This window comes from Spodoptera frugiperda, chromosome 14 (genome assembly GCF_023101765.2).
Source record: "Spodoptera frugiperda isolate SF20-4 chromosome 14, AGI-APGP_CSIRO_Sfru_2.0, whole genome shotgun sequence".
Classification (NCBI taxonomy): domain Eukaryota; kingdom Metazoa; phylum Arthropoda; class Insecta; order Lepidoptera; family Noctuidae; genus Spodoptera; species Spodoptera frugiperda.
The window spans coordinates 10,037,077-10,061,556 of NC_064225.1; the positions used below are offsets into that span (position 1 = coordinate 10,037,077).

A 24,480-nucleotide genomic window follows, 5' to 3' on the forward strand; every position below is an offset into this window, starting at 1 on the left:
AATATAAACTCCTTACAATTAATGTAAATGATTTAAATATAGAATAATGTAACTAACTCCTTTCAGTACTTACCTAGTTGTATCTTTTTTCCCTGTCGTCTAAGATTCGCCTTGATAAAGTAATTTTAAACTCTATTGTAATGAAGTTTAGGTGTATATTAGTATAGTTTCAGTTGACTAGAGGCGCTCTAGCGTAGGTGTAAGAATTGGACAATGTTTAAATGTTGGAGTTTACCTAAACTATGAATTAAACTGATATGTATGTGATAGTGATACCTACTGTAATAAAACGTGCGCTTTTTTAATGATTGTTTTATTTCTTACTACTTATTGGTCCTTTTTCTTTAACTATAAATTTGGTAAAATGTCAGTTTTAGCCAGTATAACTACCTACCTACCGTTACCGGGACTCCGGCTTGAAAAGCAGGAGTAGGAACCGAGTGGTTTTTATTTAGTAAGATTTTGACGCGTCGCCTATCGCCTTAATAATAATGTAATAATAGTGGCCTTAATAATAATGTAGGATAATAGTAAAATATTCCATAGAGTGTATTTCATTTCATACGAATGGATAAATTGATAATATTTACACCACAAAGGTACACCATTAGGATGCTTTTCCACCAGAAATGTTTTGTTACGTTGCTGTGGATGCATTTGGCTTCCACTAATCATATTCATTAGTACACATAGCTTAGCACCGGTGGAAACGGGCTTAGTTAAGCTATGTTTAGCCACATAGCACATATCTGGTAGAAAAGCACTCTTAATAACTTTTTAATATAATAGTGTAGGTTTATATTATAAAGGTAGAAATAAAAACATCGATCACAATAATTATTTTCTTTACGTATATTTGGGAACATCAACATGTAACAATAAACAGTATGTATGTATGTATGTACAAGGTTATGTATTTATTAAGTAAATAGTTTAAACAAATGAATATTATGCAGATCTCAGTTGCTTTGTTCGACAATCTACGTTTGAAGCGGCACACACGACGTATATAATGTAGGTATGTATAAAATTAAGTACTTATAAATCATTTATTAATATATATTATTTTAATCCAGAATATAAGTACACATATAATATTTATTATCAAGTTATATGTTAAAAAATAAATTAAGGAATAATTATTAAATTATATACATATAATACTAGCTTCTGCCCGCGACTTCATCAGCGAAAATTAAAAAAAATATGGTTGTACTACCCCTAACATTTAGGGGGATGAAAAATAGATGTTGGCCGATTCTCATAGATACCGGATAAGCACAAAAATTTCATCAAAATCGATCAAGCCGTTTCGGAGGAGATGGCAACGGAAACTGTGACACGAGAATTTTATATATTAGATTTTAATTCAGAATAATACAGGTGTAACATTTATTATCAAGTTATATGTTAAAAAATAAATTAAGGAATAATTATTAAATTACATATAATATGTTTCGATAACACCATTTATGAAGTCAAGTGGTGCAATTTAATAATATTTTATTTTATGTTGTAGTTTCCAACTAGTCAATTTTAATACTTGCATTGAAATGTCCCTACGTATAATATCATAAATAGGTAAGTTTGCGGCAAATAGCATAATTTTGTCTCAAAAATTTGCTAGATAATAAAAAAAAAGTATATCGTCAAATTAATGAATAAAAGTATAAAAATTAAGTATATCGTAAAATTAAGGAATGAAAGTACCATAATTTTGGGATATTTTACTGTACTGAAATGTCAAAATTAGTGGTTTTTGACTTTGGAAACTATCCTATTATGTATATGCAATTATGCAACCAAAAATGCATGAATTTGTGACAAAGGAAATAAAAGAATAATACATACAGATATTGTTCCATTTTAAGAAACACATTCTTAAACTCAAAATGTTACTTATCAATGTTTATTACTTTTTTAACTTTAAAATACTTTTTTATTTGCTTCGATGTGTGCCGCCATTTTAATGTGATGCAATGACTAGACAATAATAATTAAGTACTTACAACAATAGGTAGGATGATAATTTATAATTATAACTTATAATTTATAGTTTACTTATAAACACACTAAAATTTATATTAAAATCACAAATCGTTCTGAGCTATACTTAAAATAGATTTAGGTATTTTGGTAATTTGCTTACTTATATTTAAATTATAAGTTTATAACAAGTCACTGGTACGTTAAAGTTAAAATTAAAATATAAATTAATATTTAAATGAATAAGTTTGAAACAAGAAAAATATAGTTTTTCCTGCTCTATTATAAGTACGTACAAACAGCTTTTAGGGATTTTTAACTTTACTTGCAATACAATAAAGTTATAAATTGATTGAAGTTTAACGTATTTTGACAGTTTGGGTTGCTATTATATTTAAATACTGTATGTCCCTATAAAATAACAGTTAATTGTGATCACTTTGAGCAAAATACTTTAATTCATATCTTTAATACTTATAATCAATTTTAAAGTCACATTTTGTTCGAACATAATTACAGGGTTGATGTCACAAAAATTATTCTTTAAAAAGTCATAACTGCTTGGACATCTTTCCAAAAAAAGATTTTTACAAAATACTATCTTACAAAGGCACTATCAGTGAATCGAATTCACAATCTCTCATTAGAATTCTTCTTTATAACTAACGGCTTTAATCTACTTCGCAGTTTGACGAGTCTCTTGCTAACCCTGCCAGAAGAATTGGTGGTCGGGTTCCTTAAGTCTGGCATCGATTTGCTCTCATGTACCGACAATTGTTCCGTCGACTTTGACACAGTCCCATAGTACCTCGGCATGCTAAAATCTTCCTGGTACATTAGAGCTGATTGCTGCTTAATACTCTGCAAACTGGTTTCCCCCTTATATTCTGGAGGAGGCGGAGTATCAGCGAAGAACCTTGGCAAATTGTTACTCCTTATTATCGGAGTGTCAGGCAACTGACTCAGTTTCAATTCTTCTGTAGCAGACATCACACCTACCATGGATTTACTCTTTACTAGAGGCGGTTTCTCTGGTGCTAGGTGCTCAGGGATATTCAAGAACGAAGCACTCCTCTGTGGCACCCTCGACAATACCTTATTCAATTTATTAGGATCTATGTTCTTCAAACTATCGACCCTGCTGATGGACCTAGTCAGCTTGCTGCTACTGTCGACTCTTTCCAAATTCTTGGAGCTGTTACTTCTTGGGAATTCATTGTCTCCTCTTAATCTTAAAATACCTTTGACACTCTCCACTCGTGGTAAGGAGAAAGCTGATGGTAATACCATAGAAGATACTGGATCGTACTGGTATATTGGGTTCAGTGTTGTGATCTTAGTTTCATCCTTAATAGTAATAGTACTGGGTTTGATAACGTCCTGTTTCTTAACTGCTACAATACTGTCTTTCATTGTCAATCCTTCTTCTGTGTCCTGGCTCTGTGTGTCACTCTCCTCTTCTTCTTCAATCTTGAACATGTTGTGGTTGGCCAGCAACTCATCTTTGAACATGATCTCGAAGTCAGTGACTGGGGAGTTGATTTCATCTTCGAAGTACACTTTGGTTCTGTTCGGTCTGTCGGATAGGTAGTCAGGTTCTGATTTAGTCTCCAACTCATCGAGGGAGTTTGTGCTTTCTGTTTTATCCTTCAGCTCGTGATCGTCTCTAAATATTAGAGATTTTGAGAACACCTGGAAGAATAGAAACAAACTGGTTACTAACATATCCATTAACGTCTATTAATCTTGAGATTATGACAAGATTTTAGGTGCGGAAGAGACATGATTCGGCACGAATGATTCCTTAAACCATTCACTTAGAAAACCGATTTTATTCCGAAAACAACGCTTGCGTAAGATTCGGGTTAAGTGAGCCATTACCGAATGACTCTGAGTACGGTGGTATGAGAATAAGATCTATGTTTAAGGCTCCGTAAAATAAATTCGTCTGTAAACCAATGAATGAATGAGAAGCTGCGATACCGCAAATTAGAAAAGAATCTCTGGATCCTCATTTCCTATTAAACTACAAAATTTGTAGTATTTTTAAGAAGCTGTATGAAGTTCTAATTTGAACTCTATACCCTACCTCATAAAGTTTATCAGCATGCAGCGGCAGCTCGTTGACCTCCCGTCCGACGATGGCTCGCGGCGGCAGATGGTTGTTGTTCACCGGCTGCTCCGTCACCACGCTCTCCACGCTGGCGCCGTTGTTCACGTACCCGTTTGTGTGGGGGGCGTCCTCGTCTAGTCTGGAAGTGGGAGGTTGGGTGGTTTAGTATTGTGTTGTATTTGTGGGAACTTTTGTGTGGGATGGAAAGTTGTTTGTATTATTCAGTGGTGTTAAAGTTCTTTTTGTGATTGAAAAACATATGTACTGATTTTTTGTTAAACAATGACCGTGCCCTTGCTTCAGTTTTAGTTATCAAATGCAACCAGGAAGGATAAGTTTTGTATTTGAGTTCAGGACGATAAACAAACTACATATTACCAGCCTAAGATTAATAATGAAGAATGGCTAATGTTTTATGGAGCTCAATCATTTTTGGAGCTCTCAGTTATAAGTAGGTATTAAAATTAAAACACAAATAACAAGCACGGCACAATTGTGGCTTCCGCTAGCTGCTAGAGTGCTTACGGCGCGCCGACTGCTAGCTGCAAGCAACGATAATAAAATTGTCTTGCACCTGGTGGGCGGCTCGCTGTCAGCGAGCAGTAAGCACATTGCCCGCGCGCTTCAAGCGCTTGGGCGCGTCAATTACATCTCAAGAGACTTATGAAATATACCATACGACATACATTTTAAAGTTCAAATTTAAATGACTAATTAATTGCTGGGTTATAGCACTGCTAGTTAAATGTGTCCTTTACAGTTTCAGTTTACCCTTGAAGGTAAATACGTTGCTACATAGAATCCTATAGTATATGTTACTCTCACGACATCTTCTATACATACAGTAATAGTGTTTGTATTGTTTACTTTGTGGTAATGGCAACAATAAACATTTCCTTCAAGGTTGCCATGTGTAACACATGAGATATGTTACACATTATAATAATATCGTCTGTTGTAACATAACTATGACAAATGTTATATTATTTAGGTACTACTCGTAATAACAGAGAAATGCTACAATGTATCATTACTGTGTTTTGTTTTCTAAACTACTAAAGTCACGTCTTTTTTATTAAAGGTAGAGGATCTAAATATTAAAATTTACTTAATACACATTTTAAGTGTGGAAGAGCCATGCTTCGGCACGAATAGGCCGGCTCGACCGGAGTGATACCACGGCCTCGCACGTGAAACAACGCTTGCGTTGTGTTTCGTTGTATGAGTGAGCTATTCGTTACACGGCAGCCAGAAAAAAAAAGAATAGTTTGACATGGGAATTGAATCGACTCTTTCGTCGGTAACGATCGCTCTACCACCAAAGTATATTTTTGTTATTTAGCTTTATAAGAATGTATATAGGCGTATCTAATGTTATTTAAAGAACATAGGAAGTACCTACCAGAGATAGGAAATAGGATAATTAAATATAAATTTTAATTAGTAGGTATTATTATTCATGGTAAAACTATTTTAATTGCGTCAACCGTTAATTTTATACACAGGTATTCAGTTAATTAGACATTAATTTATAATTAACAAATTAATACACTTGATAAACCTTTTATATATATCGAATAAGAAGTTCTGAGGAAAAGAAAAAGACGTACCTATAGAATTTATTCTTGACATGGTCTGTTCTTCAATTTGGAAAAACACTTGAAAATATTCGTAAGAAGTGAGCAGTATTCGTAAGATGTTAGCAAATCATACATAATACTAGACTCCATAATCATAAACTTAATCATGCTTTGTTCAAGTAATGAATTGAACCTGAAATCTAATCTCAACAGTATTTGCGAACAAGGACTAACATCAGCCCTAATATTGAACCAATGAGACATTGCTGAATAATAACAAACACTTAAACAATATTAATACAAAGCCTTTCCTAACAATATAAGAACACAGTAAAAGATATGCAAATAACAACTTAGTCAATATAACATTATGGTGCAAATTACTGCACTCAGCATTTATACAGGAAAATAATATAATAATATGTGGACTCCAGCGTCAATTAATAATAGTAGGTAATGTAGATGTCTCATTGGAAAGATAAGAGTAGGATAACTTATGACTAGAGACTGAATTAGCATTTAATTCTGTTCTGTGTGAGTAGTCCTCAACGGCGGCGGTCTCCGTGTCCGATATAGCTGACAAATTAAACCTTCTTCGTGTGAGAAGAGGCCTTAGGTCAGCTATGATCACTTAGGCCCGGCGCCCATTACCGGCATCGGCAAAGAACAGGGGGCCTACTCCGGTTCTCAAATCCGAAGTTTCGTTTAATTTTCGGCTGTAGGTTTTATTGATTTACTAATAGAATTACTTGAAATAACGTTTTATTTTTAATTTCATATCAAAACCTCTTTATTTATCTTCATTTTATTCGTTTATTTTTGTTCACGAAAGTTCGCAATAAATACAATTATAATATGCAATCTGCGAAGTTCCGGACGAAACTTCGTTTTTCTTTGAATTAGAGTAGGCCCCCAGGATCGGAACACTGTCGGAAATTATGCTTTGACATACTGCAACGTTCTTAGGGATGACGAGGCGTCGGGTCTTATAGGCTGTTAATATTATGTTTTGATTCTGTTTTCCTAAGTATGCAAAGAATTATATCCTTCTTCTTTTTAAGTAGCATTTAAAAATATAATTTTAGACGAAGGTGAAATAAATGATGAATATATTTAGAATTGTCTGTGATTAGAGATACTGTATACATTAATTTTATGGGTGTTGTGTTACCAGTCAATTAAGAAAATATAAAATGGCACTGATTGATGATATCATACAGTTACACAGAATATTGTCATGTTGTATGTCAATTATGTTTTATAGTCTTCCACGTGATTCTAGCTTTTAACTGATTTATTACTGTGTGACTTAGGCTCCATAAGTGTTTTGACGGGTAATACTTAAGTATGTAGCTTAGCAGCAGCAGTGTAGGTTAGCTCGCCGCCCGACTAGAACCAAACCTGTGCGTAGGGCGTAATGCATTCCGTGCGCACGTCAAAAAGCCATCAGACTATTACAGATGGGACCCAGAAGCGCTGATACCCGATTCGGAGCTGCGGACAACGTAACAGGTTACCGGGGCTCCGGCTCCAAAGCAGGAGTAGGAGTAGGGTGGTTTTTAGTTAGTAAGAGTCTGATACTCTCTCTTGTTTCACTCAAATCGGGAGAAGTTGGATGATTTTCCCCTCTCAAAAAACACGGAGTCCAACTGCGACTTGAAACTAGTAGAGTTTTTCTTAATATAAATTTACATGAATAAACCGAGATTTTTAGTTAATTTAATACTGACGACGCACGTTTCGTTTTTCACCAATCTCTCTTAAATTTTAACTATGTGATACTTAACGACATTTCATTTTCACTAACGTATAAGTGACACCTAACAGTACAGGTAAGATGTTGTTTTGAGTGCTCCCTAACGCTAAGTAACTCTTAATTAAGAGATGATTTAGGGGTAGTTGGTAAAAACAGCCATTGTTATATTGATAAAGCATTTCATCCTACCCGTCCTATGTATAAAGATGTAAAATTATATTTAAGTTACAGAACCTTGTAAATAAATTGTCAGTATTTAGTATTATTAGTTATTTTATTAAGGCTAATAGTAATAATTCAATGTGACTTTACGATCTAACTATTAATATTAGTAATTCAAATAAAATTATTCTTGTAATCATGATGTAGTTATAAATATTATTATGTCTCTAATAAGAGTTCTCGTGTATTGTAAATTATTATTATTTATTACTTGGTTAATCTAGACACACGGCAGTGTGTCCGCCAAGTTCGAGCAAAAAAACCGACACACCGGCCGTGGGTTATATTACACGAACCATTTCGGGCCAAGTTCGACCCACCTATAACTCAAAATCTATTTTATCTACGCATATGAAATTTCTAGTATCTGTCGAGATCTACTTACTTGTCTAAAATACAAAATTTCATTAATGTACCTATTGTAGGTCTTGAGATATTGACGTCAGAAAATCGCTATTTTTACTATACACTCACTGACTGACTCACTCATCAAAAACCTAGACCACTTCCAATGGTCGTATTGACTTGAAATTTGGCATGGAGGTAGGTCTTTAGGTCAAGGTAAAGGAAAAAATCTGAAAATGGCCAAGTGTGAGTCGGTTTTAAAAATAATGAAGGTGTAAATTCATACCCCTAAGAAACTAAAACAAAAAAATTATCTATATCTTCCAATGGTCGTACCGACCTAAAATTCGTTACGAAGGTTTGTATTTAGTTAAAGTAAAGTTAAATTAGAAAAAAAGAAAATAAACCTTACAAAAATAAATGAAATCCCACCCAAAACATAAATGTGAAAGGCTGCCAAGTTCGATAATATTGGAATGCTTCGCCTATAAAAGAAGTGAGATCTAAATAAGTACCAAGTTCCATACACAGACCTCAGTTAAAAATGATATAACTTGGCAAGTTTTAATAGAAAATTATATACTTGACTCATTGCGTTTAGTAGGTTTATAACAAAGTGTGTGAAAACTTGCCAACTTGTTATATCATTTTTAACTGAGGTCTGTGTATGGAACTTGGTACTTATTTAGATCTCACTTCTTTTATAGGCGAAGCATTCCAATATTATCGAACTTGGCAGCCTTTCACATTTATGTTTTGGGTGGTACTTTTTTATGGTAACGCCGGTAAACGAGCACACGGATCACCTGATTATAAGTAATCGCCCCTGCCCATGCACACCCAAAACACTAAAAGGCGTTACAAGTGCGTTGTCGGCTTTTTGGGGTTAAGAATTTAAGTGCTGTTGTTTTCTGTAAGGCCGTGGTATCACTCCGGTCGAGCCGGCCTATTCGTGTCAAAGCATGGCTCTCCCACACTTAACTTAGTCAAGTTATCTCGTCCTTACACACATGAAGTAAGCTGAACAACTAAGCTGATTTACTCACAGTAGTCTTTTTTTAATTTTCTATTTATGAACCACACATCATCAAGTTCACGGACAACCAAATAAGACACAATCTGCGTATAACTAAATATTAGTTTTCCACGTATGCAGAGCTAACAACGTGAATTCCTCGCTAAACACACAGTTTGCACTAGCTACTGTGTAAGTCCGACTGTCCCCTTATCTGATACTGCTTGAAGAAATGATTTATTACGTTTGTTACTGAGTTTTTGTTAAATTAGTCATCTTCTATTTCTGTACTTAATTAAAATTTGTTGATTGTTCCGTTATCTTATTGCTAAGCACGAGGTTGGAATTGGCAGTAGGTACTCCTACACTTTCGCCTTCTTTGATATTCAACCTCACCAAGGAATTCCAGACAGCTCGGTTGGAAGCTAACACCCTACTGACTGCGACCATGACCATCATGTCGTTTATGCATCTTGGTGATGAAGGTTACTACTTATTACTTTTTTGACTGCACGGATGGCGCGGTGGCTAGGCAACTGGCTGCCGCGCAACGTGTAGCGGGTTTGATTCCCGCACGGAGTAACTCTTTGTGTGATCCACAAATTGTTGTTTCGGGTCTGGGTGTCATGTGCATGTGAAATTGTATGTTTGTAAACGCACCCACGATACAGGAGAAAATCTTAGTGTGGGGCAACGTTTTTTAAAAGAGATAAAAAGAGAGAGGGAGAGAAATAGTTTCGTGACATGACATGCCATATGTACCTATGTAATAATACTGAATGGTTCTAAAAACTTAATACGTCTAATTTTATTGACACCCTGAAATATTTCACGAAATCTATTTCAAGCTACTCAAGGTCGGTATCGGCTCAGCATCCATTCAGCCTTCTTATCAGTGATCCGTTGTCACAGATTAAACAAGAGATCACGACTTACGTGTGACGTCACGGTATTGTTATTTTGTTTTGCACTTATCAAGATATAATCATCCTGTATACACGTGTTCAGATGTCACTAGGAACTTCTGAGCACCTTCGTGGTATTGGAGAAATAGTTGAGAATGAGTTATATGTGAGAATAGGAGAAAAATTAAGTAAGTAGGTATTTATATGAATATACTAGCTGCTTCCGCGCGATTTCACCCGCTCTGCTTAGCTCCTATTGGTTATAGCGTGATGTTTTATAGCCTATAGCCTTCCTCGATAAATGCACTACCCAACACAAAAAGAATTATTCAAATCGGACCAGTAGTTCCGGAGATTAGCGCGTTCAAACAAACAAACAAACAAACTCTTCAGCTTTATAATATTAGTATAGATATGTATATTTTATTTGAGGGGGAAAATCATACAATGACTTCTCCCGCCTTAGGCGAGAGGGAGTGTCAGACCCTTACTGACTAAACACCACCTCGTTCCTACTCCTGCTTTTCGAGCCGGAGCCCCGGTAAACCTGCTAGGCAGTCCGCAGCTCCGGATCTGGCATCAGCCCTACTGGGCCCCATCTGTGGTGGTCTGATGGCTCTTTGAGACGCGCCGTACGCGGTCTGGTTCTGGCCGGGCGGCGAGCTACCCTTGCTCGCCATTCGCGGACCCAATATATGTGTATGAAGTGGTATATTGCATGTCATGTGTGTGTTTTTATGTTGCACCTCTACTGCATGAGCATTTAATTGCGGGAGGGAGGGCGGTGCTGCACACCGCATGTTAAAAAAATACATGTATAAGCGGAATTAAAACTAAAAATCTATTGTATTATTAGTGTAGCATGGATTTCCGCAAAGTAACGCCTGATTCTATTCTACATAGGTAGGTACGTATTTGTGGAATTGTAATTTTTTTAAACTGCCTGCTTCTAAAGGTGATTTTCCACCAGGGATGGGACCACCACTTTTCATAATACTTTAAATATTACGATACTTACTTGTATGTCGCGATCTTCTTGTCGAAGCAGAATCTCTCCTCGCAGCAGTTCCAGTACATTGTCTCCAGACAGCTGTGGGACAAACATATACAACGTATTAGATTCACATCACATTACACCACAATCTATAACAGCCTATAAGTAAGTGGCCACTGCTGACCGGCCTCATCTAGTTATTTAAGAGATTGACGTGTATAAGTGTTATTTTATAACCTATTTGCAAAATAAATATCATTTATCATTTATCATTTGACCAAAGGCCTCTTTTCACGCAGATTGAGATCGCAGATTTGAGCATCTTAACAATCAACATTGCTTTTTTTATATCGACGGCCCCCACGTAAACTATCGAAACTACAAAACCTCTACTTTACAGGATTCTAAGTTTCGATTTAGATTTTTGTTAAACATGAAATTCGTATATTCAATATGGGTCGATGTTTAGCCTCTATCTCGCCTGGTGGTAAGTGATGATGCGGCCTACGATGGAGCACGTCTGCCCATGAGCAACCTATTCACCCGGGTCTTGAAGATAATATAGCCTTCACGCTTGCTCAATGCGGCTTCGTATTAAGGATTAGACATTAATAATTGTCATAAATAGTAATTAAATTCAGTTTAATAATCATACTATACGATAATACAAATTATAGTACATACAAGGAAAATAATTATTTTACGTATAAATAAAATTAAAACGTTGGATGCAGGTGAACTACGAGTACTCTTCAGCAATCATTTTATTATGGACTTATTTTAAATCAATGACGTGTTCATAATAGGTATATCAGAACAGCCGATTCTGGGAGTGAGCCCAACGACTTTTTACCTTGTCCTTAGCAACCGACTTGTAATGATTAATGCACGACATTTCGTGCAATCTCAATTACAATTCAATTAGATCTTTATTAAAAAGAATGCAAACTACAACACAAATACAATATAGGCAAGGAAAATATTACAACTGCAAATCTGGGGGCACGGTAGTGCCCCCGCCAAGACGAGCCAAGCGAAGCGCAAGGGCACTACCTACCTTTTCTCGAAACGCTTCGTCGTATTTTTGAACCTTCATAACTTGAGTTTGGGTTATACCAGATAAACAAAATTTTCAGGATATAATGTCAGTGGTAGACTTAATAAACCTCTAAAGTTTCAATTGCATAGCTCTTATACTTTAGATTTTATTGATATCTAAAATACCCCGATTTCGTCACTCACTCACTCACTCACTGATGATCAACAAAATTCTTAAGGTACTTCCTGAAGTCCTAGAAATCTGAAATTTGGTATGTAAGCTAGTATTAGTACCCAAACAACAAAAAAATCCTAAAACTTCGAACTTTTACCCCTCAACCCGTTAAACTAGGGGGTGAAAGTTTGTTCGAGACTTCCGCAACTTTTGACGCAGGTCTGAATGCGGCCGCGGAGGGATAAATTTCTGAAATAGGGATACTTAATTCCCTATTTCCTGCTTGAGATCTGAAAATTATACACAAGTACATAGAACACAAACTTTTCATCAAATCAAGAACATGATCCTACCCAAAAGTACTTAGAATATTTGAATAATATTACTACACTTCACTTCGGTAAGTGTTTATTAATCAACCTATACTTTTGAACATATGCATCGTAACTTCGTAAGTATAGTATGCGCCAACGCCCGCCGCCTGCCCCCTCGTCCCCGCGCAGTAGCTAAAAATAATCGGCCCGTCAGCGAGCGCGGCACCCGAACGCGGGTAGACGCGCGAGGGCAGACGTCGTTGACGGTTGTCTCGTTGAATGAAAAATTTTCGGAATGTTTCGGTGATTTAAAAGTTTGCTATCGCGGAGAAAAAAACCATTTGCCTAATATTTAATTGTTAGTAGTTTAGTAGGTAAAGGTGTAGATACTAGTGTTTTAATTTTCATTGATAAAAAGTATTAGGATTACGTTTCCAATTTTCTTATAAATTTAGTAGTTTAGTAGGTGAATTTGTCGCTCATTTTATCTTTCTATCATAAGCAACCTACAAAAAGAAATGAAATCCCACAAAAACATTTCATGTTAAATGTTGCCAAGACGAGACCATATAGCTCGCACTGTCAAAAAGTAATCAGATCCCGTGTAGAGCCAAGTTTCTAACCCTATACTTTTGAACTGGCGAGTTGGCCGCACGGAAAGAGTTTAGAAGATTGAATAGATTTTTAAGCTCAAGCCCATATGACGAATAGCAAAAAGTCCGTGCGGCCGACTCGCCAGTTAAAGTATCAGTAAACTTACTAACGGGATCTGATTACTTTTAGACAGTAGCTAAACTGAACAACACTCATAACAAAACACTAAATGGTATTCACTCAATGCCAAATAGTCATTTCCCTTTTGGTTAGTCGTACTGTCGGCTTCACATCAACCTATACTAAACCAGTTTATCATGGTCTTTCTTCGTATGATCTTTCCCCACATTTGACGGTCAATTTATACTGGTTTTTGCACAGCGCCTTGGATATGACCTAATGTTATTTAACTAAATCAAGGACATGTTTTTCAAAAACCCATTCTGGAATTTCCATTGCAACTTCAAGTACTATTCCACAGAACACGTCTCCTGTGTGTAACGTCTTGTACTAAGGAGATACGCGTCGAATGAGGTTTTATCTTGACACTGATTGACGCTATCAAGAGCAGTGGCACTTTGAGTAACGTGATCATCTAACGGCTTGCATGTGGTGTTAATGTGCTAATGAATTATAGATACTAGTGTGGTCTCAGTTAAAATTTCTTAAAATGCGACTTTTCCGTCTAAGTTTGACTGAAGAACTGACTTCAAAATGTCTTGAATAATTTAAAAAATATAATAATAGACAAATTGACTTTGTAATGAGTTAGTTTTCTATGTATTTGGAATATGAATGAAAATTGGTACGTAATGCCTTTTTAGCTGGCGTTTGTAATGCTAATTTTAAATGCTACTCTATGGAACGACTTTTTTTCGCATGTAGAGCACTTACTGACGTATTAAGAGACATTACTTAAACTATTCCTTAGTAACGATTTTGTTCCGAAAACAATTGTTAAGTAACCATTAAATGGCTCTGAGTACGGCCGTTAGTCTTATTTCTGGGTTTAAATCATCTATCCAAATTTATAACTTTGTAGAGATTTGTAGAGATTCTTACCTTTAACTTCTTAGTAGGATAAACTATGTCTTTATTAATATCTTCTCCTAACATTACACCGCACTATTTAATAAAAATACACACCTATATCACAAGGTGCCTTTCATATAGTTGCTTACATATCTAATAACAAATAATTGATACGGTAAGCTTCAACTAGTATACACTCTGATTGATGAATATCTCACAATCACTGACAATTAAAATTAATGGAAACTACGGCATTGACATCAACCGTTTCATTACTGTAATTAAACCCTCAGTAAATTACTAAGAAACACTAGAATAATTAAACTAAACACTCATAAAAAACACTAAATGGTACACTCAATCGAATGCTTTAGCAAAGTCACAAAATATCACGGGTCACAGGATATAACCTTGCGAATTCCAGAACAGTATAAAAAAAATTGGTCCCAGAACAGCGCCTTGCGAATTCCTTTGTTAGTTTTAAAAATCAAGGACATTAAAACACTGGAATTTCCATTGCCACCTCAAGTACTATTCCACAGAACACGTCTCCTGTGTGTAACGTCTTGTACTAAGGAGATACGCGTCGAATGAGGTTTTATCTTGACACTGATTGACGCTATCAAGAGCAGTGGCACTTTGAGTAACGTGATCATCTGTGGCTTGCATGTGGTGTTAATGTGCTAATGAATTATAGAATTAGTGTGGTCCTGTTAATGCATTATGTACCTTGTTGTGATAATAATAAGGTCAAATGTGCTAAATTGGGTGTTGGTGATTTGTCAATATAAACAATTATTGTTTTCTATTTTTTCTTATATCGTCACGCCTTTTATCCCCGAAGGGGTAGGCAGTGGTGCATATTATGGCACGTAATGCCACTGTACAATGTAAGTCCCATATAACAGGGGGTGAGCCTATTGCTATATACTGGGCACAATTTCAGACTCCGTGCTACTACTGAGTAATTTTTGAAAAACCGAAAAAAGCTCAGTAATTCTTTGCCTGAACCGGGAATCGACCGGGAAGCGACCACTCAACAACGAAGCAGTCATTTCAACATTAATATGACTAATGGTTCTCTCCTGAAATTTGACATGTAGTTTATGAAAAGGAGTGGTCAATATAGGTAATTGCTACCCAAAACAATGAACAGTGTAAATAATTACCTCAAAGGATATAACCATATCCTGTCCATATTACGAACACGAAATTGTATTACCCCCGTTTATTATTTCTTCGATTGTAGGAAATTATATTTGACATCTTGATAGTGCAATAAAAGGGAAATCTAAATATGGAAAATGTTCTTTTTGACGAATGCCAAAAAGTTTACTTACGTTGATATACGAATAGATAAGGATTTCCTTATGTTGTGAGCACGTTAACAAAAAATAATTACAATAATATATTCACATGGTTTTAAAAATACATAGTGCTCCAATATTTTGGTGTTGTAGGTATCCATGGCACTGATCGCATACCATTAGGTAATTAGTCTGTTCATTTGCAACCTATTCCATTAATCTTAAACTCTTATTCATACCTATTATATAAAGCTGAAGAGTTTGTTTGTTTGGACGCGTTAATCTCTGGAATGACTGGTTCAATTTGAAAAATATTTTTGTGTTAGATAGTCCATTTATCTAGGAAGGTTATAGACCATCACGCTATGATCAACAGAAGCCGGAGAAGCTAGTGAAGTATAAACAGGTACTTACTACTGGCAGGACTTGCACAGCTTGAGCAGCATCGTGCCGTGCTCACATAGTGTCCGAACTAATGAAACTCGATGCTTGCAGGGGACGCTGTCACGTCACTCTCCTAAATGACCGCATTCCTGGAACAAATGGGAATCTTCGTTAAAAATGTTATTATTGCAATAATCAAACTCTTTAACATAACTGCTATGAGTGTTTTCTTCCATTAATACATTCCACGTATAGTTTATTATACATGAACTAGGTGAATACAATGTTATTGTTGAGGATTCTTTATTTTATAGGGCTTTCCGTCTCTAACAAAAGCAAACGAGTAAGTAAGTAAACGAGCAGACGTATCATCTGATGGTAAGCAATCGTCGCCGTCTCATGGACACTTGAAACACCAGAGGCGTTACAAGTGCGTTGCCGGCCTTTTGGGAGTTAGGAATTTAAGGGTAGATAGAAATACGAGTAAGTATATAGATAGAAATATCCCTTACAACTTAGCCAAAACCAATAAGGAGGTTTAAGTCGAAGCTCACAAAGTCCATATTTCAACCGTGTGTTTCAGAAAATACTAACCGTTGATACTACATACACCTAGCTTTGATAGGGTTTTACAATGGTTTGAACATGTAGAAAGAATTAAAGAAAGCAGATTTACGATAGAAGTATATGAATGGGAGAGCTGCGGACTACCTAGCGGGTTTACCGGGGCTTCGGGTCGAAAAGCAGGAGAAGGAACGGGGTGGTTTTTAGTCAGTAAGAGTCTGACACTCCCTTTCGCCTTGCCCAAGGCGGGAGAAGTCATTGGATGATTTTCCCCCCTCAAAAAAAAAAAAAAATAGTCTCTACCTGCTCCATGGGAGACAGGCGTTAGGCTATGTATGTATGTACTGTAGTAGGAACCAGAACAAAACACCCACTACCAAAAATTCTAATTGTTCATATCAAACAAACATCAGCATTGACATTAAAACAAGCTGCCCTCCATTCAGTTCCGAGATTGTTCTGAATAACTCCATAACGATGCTATTGTATTCTAATGTGCTCTGGTACTGTTCCACCAAGGCTGGGGACCTTAAGGGACCTGTTCCCTTAGTACGAGTTTGCTTTATGTTTGTGGCGACACATGATAGAAGTCGCAGATGAGCAAATCAACAGATGACGTCATAAAAATCCTATATCACACATTATGAAGTTTACATGCGAATAAACATGGATAGAAAATCCCAACGAACAACAGAAAGCCAGGCACGATCACCTCGCCTGGTCAGAGGATCCTCCTTTTCTTAGGGAACTTTATTCTTTGTTCCTTAAACGTTTAAAGTAATCAAAACGAGAGGGCGTTCGGCGCTCAGATTGGATGGCTCGAATAAACCAACCAATCACAGTGTCGAATGCGTTCTCGTTTTAATTATGTTAAACGTAAATCAAACTCATACTAAGGGTACTGGTTGTTGTAGAAGGTAAATGTGCAGTGGGTGGGATATGGAACTACTTGGTGAAGTAACGTGGGAAGTGATGAGTGACAGATAACATTTTGGAGGATTTTGGGCTTTGTAAGTCTTTGTATTAAAATTTGAACTTTATTCTAGTGACAGAGCGGTTTCATTTTAAACGTTGCTCCACACTAGGATTTTCTCCTGTGTCGTAGGTGCGTTTACAAACAAACAATTTCACATACACATGACACCCAGACCCGAAACAACAATTTATGGATCACACAAAGAGTTGCTCCGTATGGGAATCGAACTCGCGACATATTACGCGGCAGACGGTTGCCCACTAACCGCACCAACCGTGCAGTCAAACATTCACTTATCTCTATCTCAAGAATCACTGAGCTAAAAACTCCATGAAATTACGTTCAGTAGTTTTTAAGTTTATTGCGAATAGACCGACAATCCTTTCCATGTACAAAAGTAAGTAAGGATTTATAGTGCTGTCAATACGATTTAATATACACCTATCTATGTTTATAATGCTTTGCAAATAGGTACCTACTTGCATCTAAAACACACACATTGACAGGCTATCTAATCACAGTGCACACATACACACAGTATCAGATCTTCATATTAGACATAAGTACTGGCTTCCGATTACATAGGTACTAACACTTATTGTTATAGCTATATGTATACATATGTTGTATGTCCTTGGAAACTGACTATTAGGCTGATGTTTCGATAGCAGTTCCTTCTCTACCCTTAAGGTGATTGGCAAACAACAACTGTGTGTGTTTTTTGTGGAATTTTCTGGTTCGCACAGCAAAATTATGTATGGAACTGGCGTATCATTGATCTAACATTTAGAGTGCTTTTCCACCAGAGATGCGCTATGTAGTTATGCTGCGAAGATGAAATTGCTAAGTTGTGAAACTATGTCATCGCTTCCACTGATACTAAGCTATAATAAAATTGTAGCTGCACGAGTAAAATGCAAAGCTCGAGTATGCGATGTATCGATAGTAGGAAAACCATCCATAGTGCATATGCATACCCATAGCACGCATCCATAGCACGCATCCATAGAATGCATCCTTTCTTTGCTTTGAGCCGGAGCCTCGGTAACCCCGCAGGTCGTCCGGAGCTTTAGATCGGGCATCAATCCTGCAAGATCCATCAGTGTGGTGGTCTGATGAAATAAATAAAAAATCTATGTATTTCTATGTATTTTGCTACAAACTTTAAGAGCTATTCTTCTAACAGATATTCTAAAACACACTACCAACATAAATGCCCACGGTATCACACGCAACAAACACCACAATGTTCCTCTATATAAAGTACATAATGTAATTATATGGTTTATCTCCCAACAATAATGTATTGTGTGCGCGGATCCGTGACACACATTGGCTAGATTATCAGCTAAACAAGATCTGCACTAGATAATATAATAACACCTTCGCTGTTGCAGTGATAAGGAATTCAATTATTATATTAATAGCTAGCTTTTGCTCGCACTTGAAATAATGACTTCGGGCAGCATGTGGGTCCCCTAAATCCATACAGCCACCACAAATTCTAGTGAAGATGTGTAGATTTACGAATGCCCATAATGTTTGTTATTCTTTTACGCAAATCTACTAGAGATCGGCTTTACGACTTTACGTGCTTTCCGAGACACGGGGGTGAAACACCGCTGAACTTTCTGACTCCGGGCTTTTACTCAGAAATTAACTAAAAATCATTTAGCATATCTTATGATAGTTATTATAAAACTATTTTACTCAGATCCATTATCACTTTTTGGCTGTTGTCTGTTGCACAACAGTCGGACACCCTACAAACGAGCCAACTGTGCTTTTATCCCAAGGACCACTACTTGTATTTGTCCATACATTTCAATAGGCATGCCCCTATTTATAGGATAGCTTAAAATTGACAAAAAGTATAGTAACCTATACTCCGAAAACCAAAGTTTAGGAACTGTTTATAAAAGGTTTACTTACGGGAGAAAGACGATAAAATCTGACCGATACGACAGAGCAACACTATCACTAGTCTAAATAAACCATGACTGTCACAAAAATAATAAATTCTAATTAAACTAAAACTCAACTAAACCAACACTATACATGACACGTCTGCCTTAGCAACAAATCCGACTGACACCTCTATTTACATAGCGTTAAGGTACACAGTTGAACGTTAGATAGCAACACACTGACAGAAGACTGATGTGAACTAGATAAAGAGATAAAACTATAAATATACACAGGAGAGAGACTTATCTACACAGTAAGAGATTATGGAGTACTACTCGTAGATTGTGGGAATATATTACACTAGATAAGGTGAGTTTAAGATTATAATATTGTTCTAGGTAACACTGGTTTATAGAATACAGAAACTAGTAGCGTTTTTTATTCCGTGGCAAAATGCAAACTTATATAGCTAGCGTTGATATCGTCTTTTAGGTGTAATCTTAAAATTTAATCATTTACAATGAGAATAATGTTGACATGTTGGAAGGTTGTTACAAATGTGAGACGACGCAGAAACAGGAAGACCTGTACCCTTAGTATAAGTTAGCTTTACGTTTAAAGTAACTGAAGGGATTTAAAGAAGTCGAGAGCGCGTTGCTCTGATTGCTCGAATAAACCAACCAATCAGAGCGCCAAACGCGCGATTACTTTAAACCTAAATCAAAGAGGTTAGTATCACTGGACTTCTGTCTATTGAACTAATAAACCACCCCGTAAAAAATCCTAGTGTAATAAAAATAGTACTTCTGACACTCCTCGTCACAAAGTTAGCCACACAACAAAAATATTTACTTCGTTAGTCAGCTTTATATTCCGAGCGGTGACTAACTGGTGTCCTGGGTCCTTGTGCTCCTGCCAACGGTGTCAAGCTCGTTATTAATCACCACGGCACAGATTTAAACAACGTGGTGATTAATTGAGTAGTATTTTGAGGTGAGAGACGACGTGTGTGTTGGTTGGTGCGTAAAATTTTGTGTTTTTGTTCACAAGACATTCGATTTGGGTCAATCTCCAAAACGGGCGTATTTGTGTGATCACCCTGGAGCTTTTCAGATATAGATATTTAATGATATTCAAATAGTATTTGTTATTTTCAATGAGATTCATAATTACCAATAAATATACTTGAAGAGCGATTACACGAATATGCCAGTTTTGGAGGTTGACCCATTTACAACCAGGTAAGAAAATAAATTGTACCAGTAACAAAAACTAAAAGAGACGCACGAATTTTTTTTTAGTCTAATTAACAATTTAAAAATAATCTAATGTAAGTATATTAAGTCTTTGTGTGATTGGATGAGTGGTTGTGTGTGTGTGTACTTGTATAATTTGTGTATGTAACACATTCATCTGAATGTGTGTGTGTGTGTATTATGTGTGTGTATGTTAGTGTATGTGTAAGGATGTGTGTGAGTTACAATTCCACTAGTTCTTCTGTTTCGTTATAATTTAATTGTTTGTATGGAACTTGGTACTTATTTAGCCACATATTTAATTTGATTTTGAGTTTATTTCTTTTTTTCTTATTTTACTTTAACTGAATAGATATTCGTAACGAATTTTAGGTCGGTACGACCATTGGAAGATATAGATATTTTTTTTGTATTATATATTTTGCAGCTAATGTGTTTAAAGTGTCGGCGTGCTGCTTCAGTTCTGCGTTTAAAGGACTTAGTAGGGTAGTCCGCAGCTCCGAGTTTAAAGGACTTAGGTTTATGGAACAGGTACTACTGAAATTTTGTATTTAGATAAGTAAGTAGATCTCGACAGATACTAGAAATTTCATATGCGTAGATAAAATAGATTTTGAGTTATAGGTGGCCTGGCTGGTTCAATTCCCGCACTGAGTAAGCAACTCTTTGGGACCATATGTAAAAGCTTTTTTATGAAATAAGCCGGTGGCGCAACGAGGAAATAGTTTCTAGAAAATTCGTATTTTTACTTATAAGACTACCCACAAAAAAGAGTTGTGCTTAATGTTTTGCTTACAAATTTATTGTTTTTAACTTCTACTAAGTGTTATCTCGTATGGATCAGTATTTTCTTATAAAACTTTAATATATAGTTGTAAAATAGTGCCAAAGTTAAGTAAATTTTATTAAAAAATGCCTAAAACGGGCAAAGACTTGCGATGTCCTTTACTTGGCGATCCAATCAAATTAAATGATAATTTATGTTACCTATATATTTTGATGTGATAAAACACTACTTATAGATAAAAAACAATATGTTAGAGTTGAATGATGGAAAGGATCCTTAGAAGAAATATGTGAAATGATTGCTTTTAGCCAATTATTGTATTGTGAACCTGACCTAAAAGACCTATGGAGTTTCTTGCTCGTTCTTCCATACGAATCTACACTTTGGAACGAGGAATAGAGCACTAGAGGACGACCGACAGACAGACATTTGTTTTCTTTACATTGATATTTGCTTTGGCGTTCAAAAGTGCCTTCACACGGTCTATTTGTAATAAATAATTTTGACTTTGAATTTCTATAGTAAAGCGATATAGAATAAGGCATCTATCTCTACAATTATCCATCAACAAGTCGTGTCTAGGTTGTCTATTTTGTACTTTCAAAAGTACAAGTATGTAAAATGTTACGCAATGACGGCAAAACGCATTATTCTACAATTTTTTTATATCGCGCCACGTAAATATTTATCCCAAGAAGTATGCAAATGTGTGAAGCACCTGCATGCTGAGGAAAACTTCTTAAAAGGTCAACGAAATGAGCGCAAAATGTACATTTACTTCGTAGATAGATGACAACTCAATCTATATGTCATGAAATTAAAAAGCGATAATATGATGAGTTTGCTGCAAAATATAATAGGTCCACAAACAGATGCCGAAGCCTCTGCTATACGTTTAGCACACCTTTCTACTGCTTGAGTGTGGCAAGATACTTCTCAATATTCAAACAATTACCTCCAGGTGCAATCATTGTAGTGATTTCCAAGTCGCTGTATTTTAATGTTAGAGGAGGTTTTGTTATCTTTTTGTCGCCAATTCTATCAAATCATAATAATTAGTCGAGTCTACTAAAGCAGTAGAAAGGTGTGTCAAACGTATAACGGAGGCTTCGGCATCTGTTTGTGGACCCGATGATAGAAATGTTTCATCCGTACTAAAATAAAATCCAGGCAAGAAATACCTATTTTTGGAATCTCAGTATTTTTGCCAAAATGAAGACACTGGAACCTCTGATACTGGACATCAAAATTTTATTTTTATGGTAATTTCATATAGTATTTTATTATTCTAGTGGTTTAAAGTATAAATTCATTTAATGTAATATAGTTCAAATATTTGCTTGTAACTCTAGTTTTGTTATTTTTTCAAATTTCATACCTAATGCGCCACCTCAAGATGTTGAGTTAGAAAGCTGTAATTTTGCATGAACATTTCTATTACTATGGGTCAATGTTTGAAAATACAGGAAACTTCAAATTAAGAAAAAGATTTTTTCACTCCACCCTAATAACAACCTGTGATAAACAGATTATTAAAATATATGTAACGCAATCAAATAGTGGGCTGGGCACTCGGCACCACCGCAAAGTAGCTGTGCAACAATAATGCGATGTATTGATCCATCACGCATCCATAGCACGCATTTTTCCATTAAAAAAACAGCTGAGTTCGTTTCCACCAGTACTAAGCTATGTGTACCAATTAACATGATTGGTGGAAGCCAAACGCATCTACATCAACGTAGCATAGCACTTCTCTGTTGGAAAAGCACCCTTAGGGTTTTATTTACCATCCATCATGCTAACGAACTACTTAGTAATTCTCTCAAGTCGACTAACAATAAAATATAGTTTGAACAAGCACTGTAATAGATCAGTACCTAGGTTATTTAAGACCTAACAGAGTAGCCTATAAATAAACCAAGTAATTGAAGCACATAGGTAAGGCTAGTAACATCGCCAGATAAGCGGGGAAAGTGGACTAAATGTACCAGTCACCATTTCTATATCAGAATTACAACTTTAGCACTTTGATATAAAGTCGAATATTCAATAAAAGATTACAGACTTTACCGCACATCAAGCTATACCCATTTTCTTCAATAGATTTGCAACCTTAACTCTTTAATTTAGAGTTGATAATTTAATGAAAGGTTGCGATGGCTTGTATACTACTGGACACCGACTACTTTCCCGCCTCGTTAGATATCTATAAATAGAAATAGATATTTAGTGTTTCCACCTTAAATAAGATACTAGACACTGCCTAGGTAGTCTAGTTACCGAGTACCTAGGTATCTAAACCTTCTGTGGTCAGGAAAAGTGTGGACTATTCTTAGTGTGGTCTACAAATGGTTCCGTTCGATATTCTAGAGTTGAATGTATAGATGTGTGTGTGTGGGTGTCCAAATATGTTCAATTGTATACTACAGGGTGCTTATTTCCTACTATCAATACATCGCATAATCGAACTGCGCATCTTCCTCTAAGTTAATTTGCGGCGGCGCATCTTTGTAGCATAGCTACATAGCATATCTCTCAAGCGTTCATATACCTAGGCCTTTTATGATGGTAACCACTTACTATTTGGTGGGCCATGTATTTTCTACCACTGTCGTGATATCAAAAAAAAAAAACAAAATGTCTCTGTCACTAGGTAAATAAATCAGAGACCACAGGAAGTGTCACGCGGAGCACTGCACTTTGGACAAAAATGTATTTTTAAGCGAAAAAGTCAAAAACGACTGAATCGTATCGGATATTCTTTATTTGGAATATCCGTTGAAGTTCAAGGAACCGAGCGGTTCATTCCGACGCATATTATACCAACATATTATGTTCGGCCATCTTGTTATAAATAAACACAGAATTAAATATAAGTATCGCAATTAAATATCACCCGTCCTTACAAAAAACAGAAAAAAACAGTAATTTTAAAACAATTGTACCATTTCTTCAATCAAATTAAAATTGCATACATTTCATGCAATTACATTGCTTTTTCTCGGAAATAATTCGGTAAGTAACGATACTGGCAAACAATTTGTATAGCTGTAAGTACCGAGAACAGCAGATCAAGATACACCTTCCAAGATCATGATTTTCAACTTTACCCTTTTGTTAAAAAAGTCGAAAATCCAATGAAAAAAATTGCCAAGTCGGAGTAGGTTTACCTGCTATACTTCACCAGTATAACTTGGTCGTTGAATGTGTGGAAAGATAATACAAA

At 36.0% G+C, this 24,480-nt stretch overlaps 1 protein-coding gene across 3 annotated transcripts in view; it reads right to left on the bottom strand.

The window, feature by feature from the left end:
- Positions 1 to 828: 828 nt before the first annotated feature.
- The window catches only part of LOC118279352 (uncharacterized), a 49,283-nt gene continuing 25,631 nt past the window's right edge, over positions 829 to 24,480 (bottom strand). For 2 of the 3 annotated variants that reach the window (XM_035599023.2, XM_035599022.2), the window contains exons 2-5: positions 15,791 to 15,909; positions 10,941 to 11,012; positions 4,076 to 4,238; positions 829 to 3,678 (exon numbers count right to left, since the gene is read on the bottom strand). In XM_035599023.2, the coding sequence (XP_035454916.1) occupies positions 2,617 to 3,678; positions 4,076 to 4,238; positions 10,941 to 11,012; positions 15,791 to 15,822 (1,329 nt within the window). In that variant the 5' untranslated portion in view covers positions 15,823 to 15,909 and the 3' untranslated portion in view covers positions 829 to 2,616. Of the gene's footprint in view, positions 3,679 to 4,075; positions 4,239 to 10,940; positions 11,013 to 14,099; positions 14,622 to 15,790; positions 15,910 to 24,480 lie in introns of those variants that run through there. The other variant, XM_035599024.2, reaches the window with a different exon arrangement.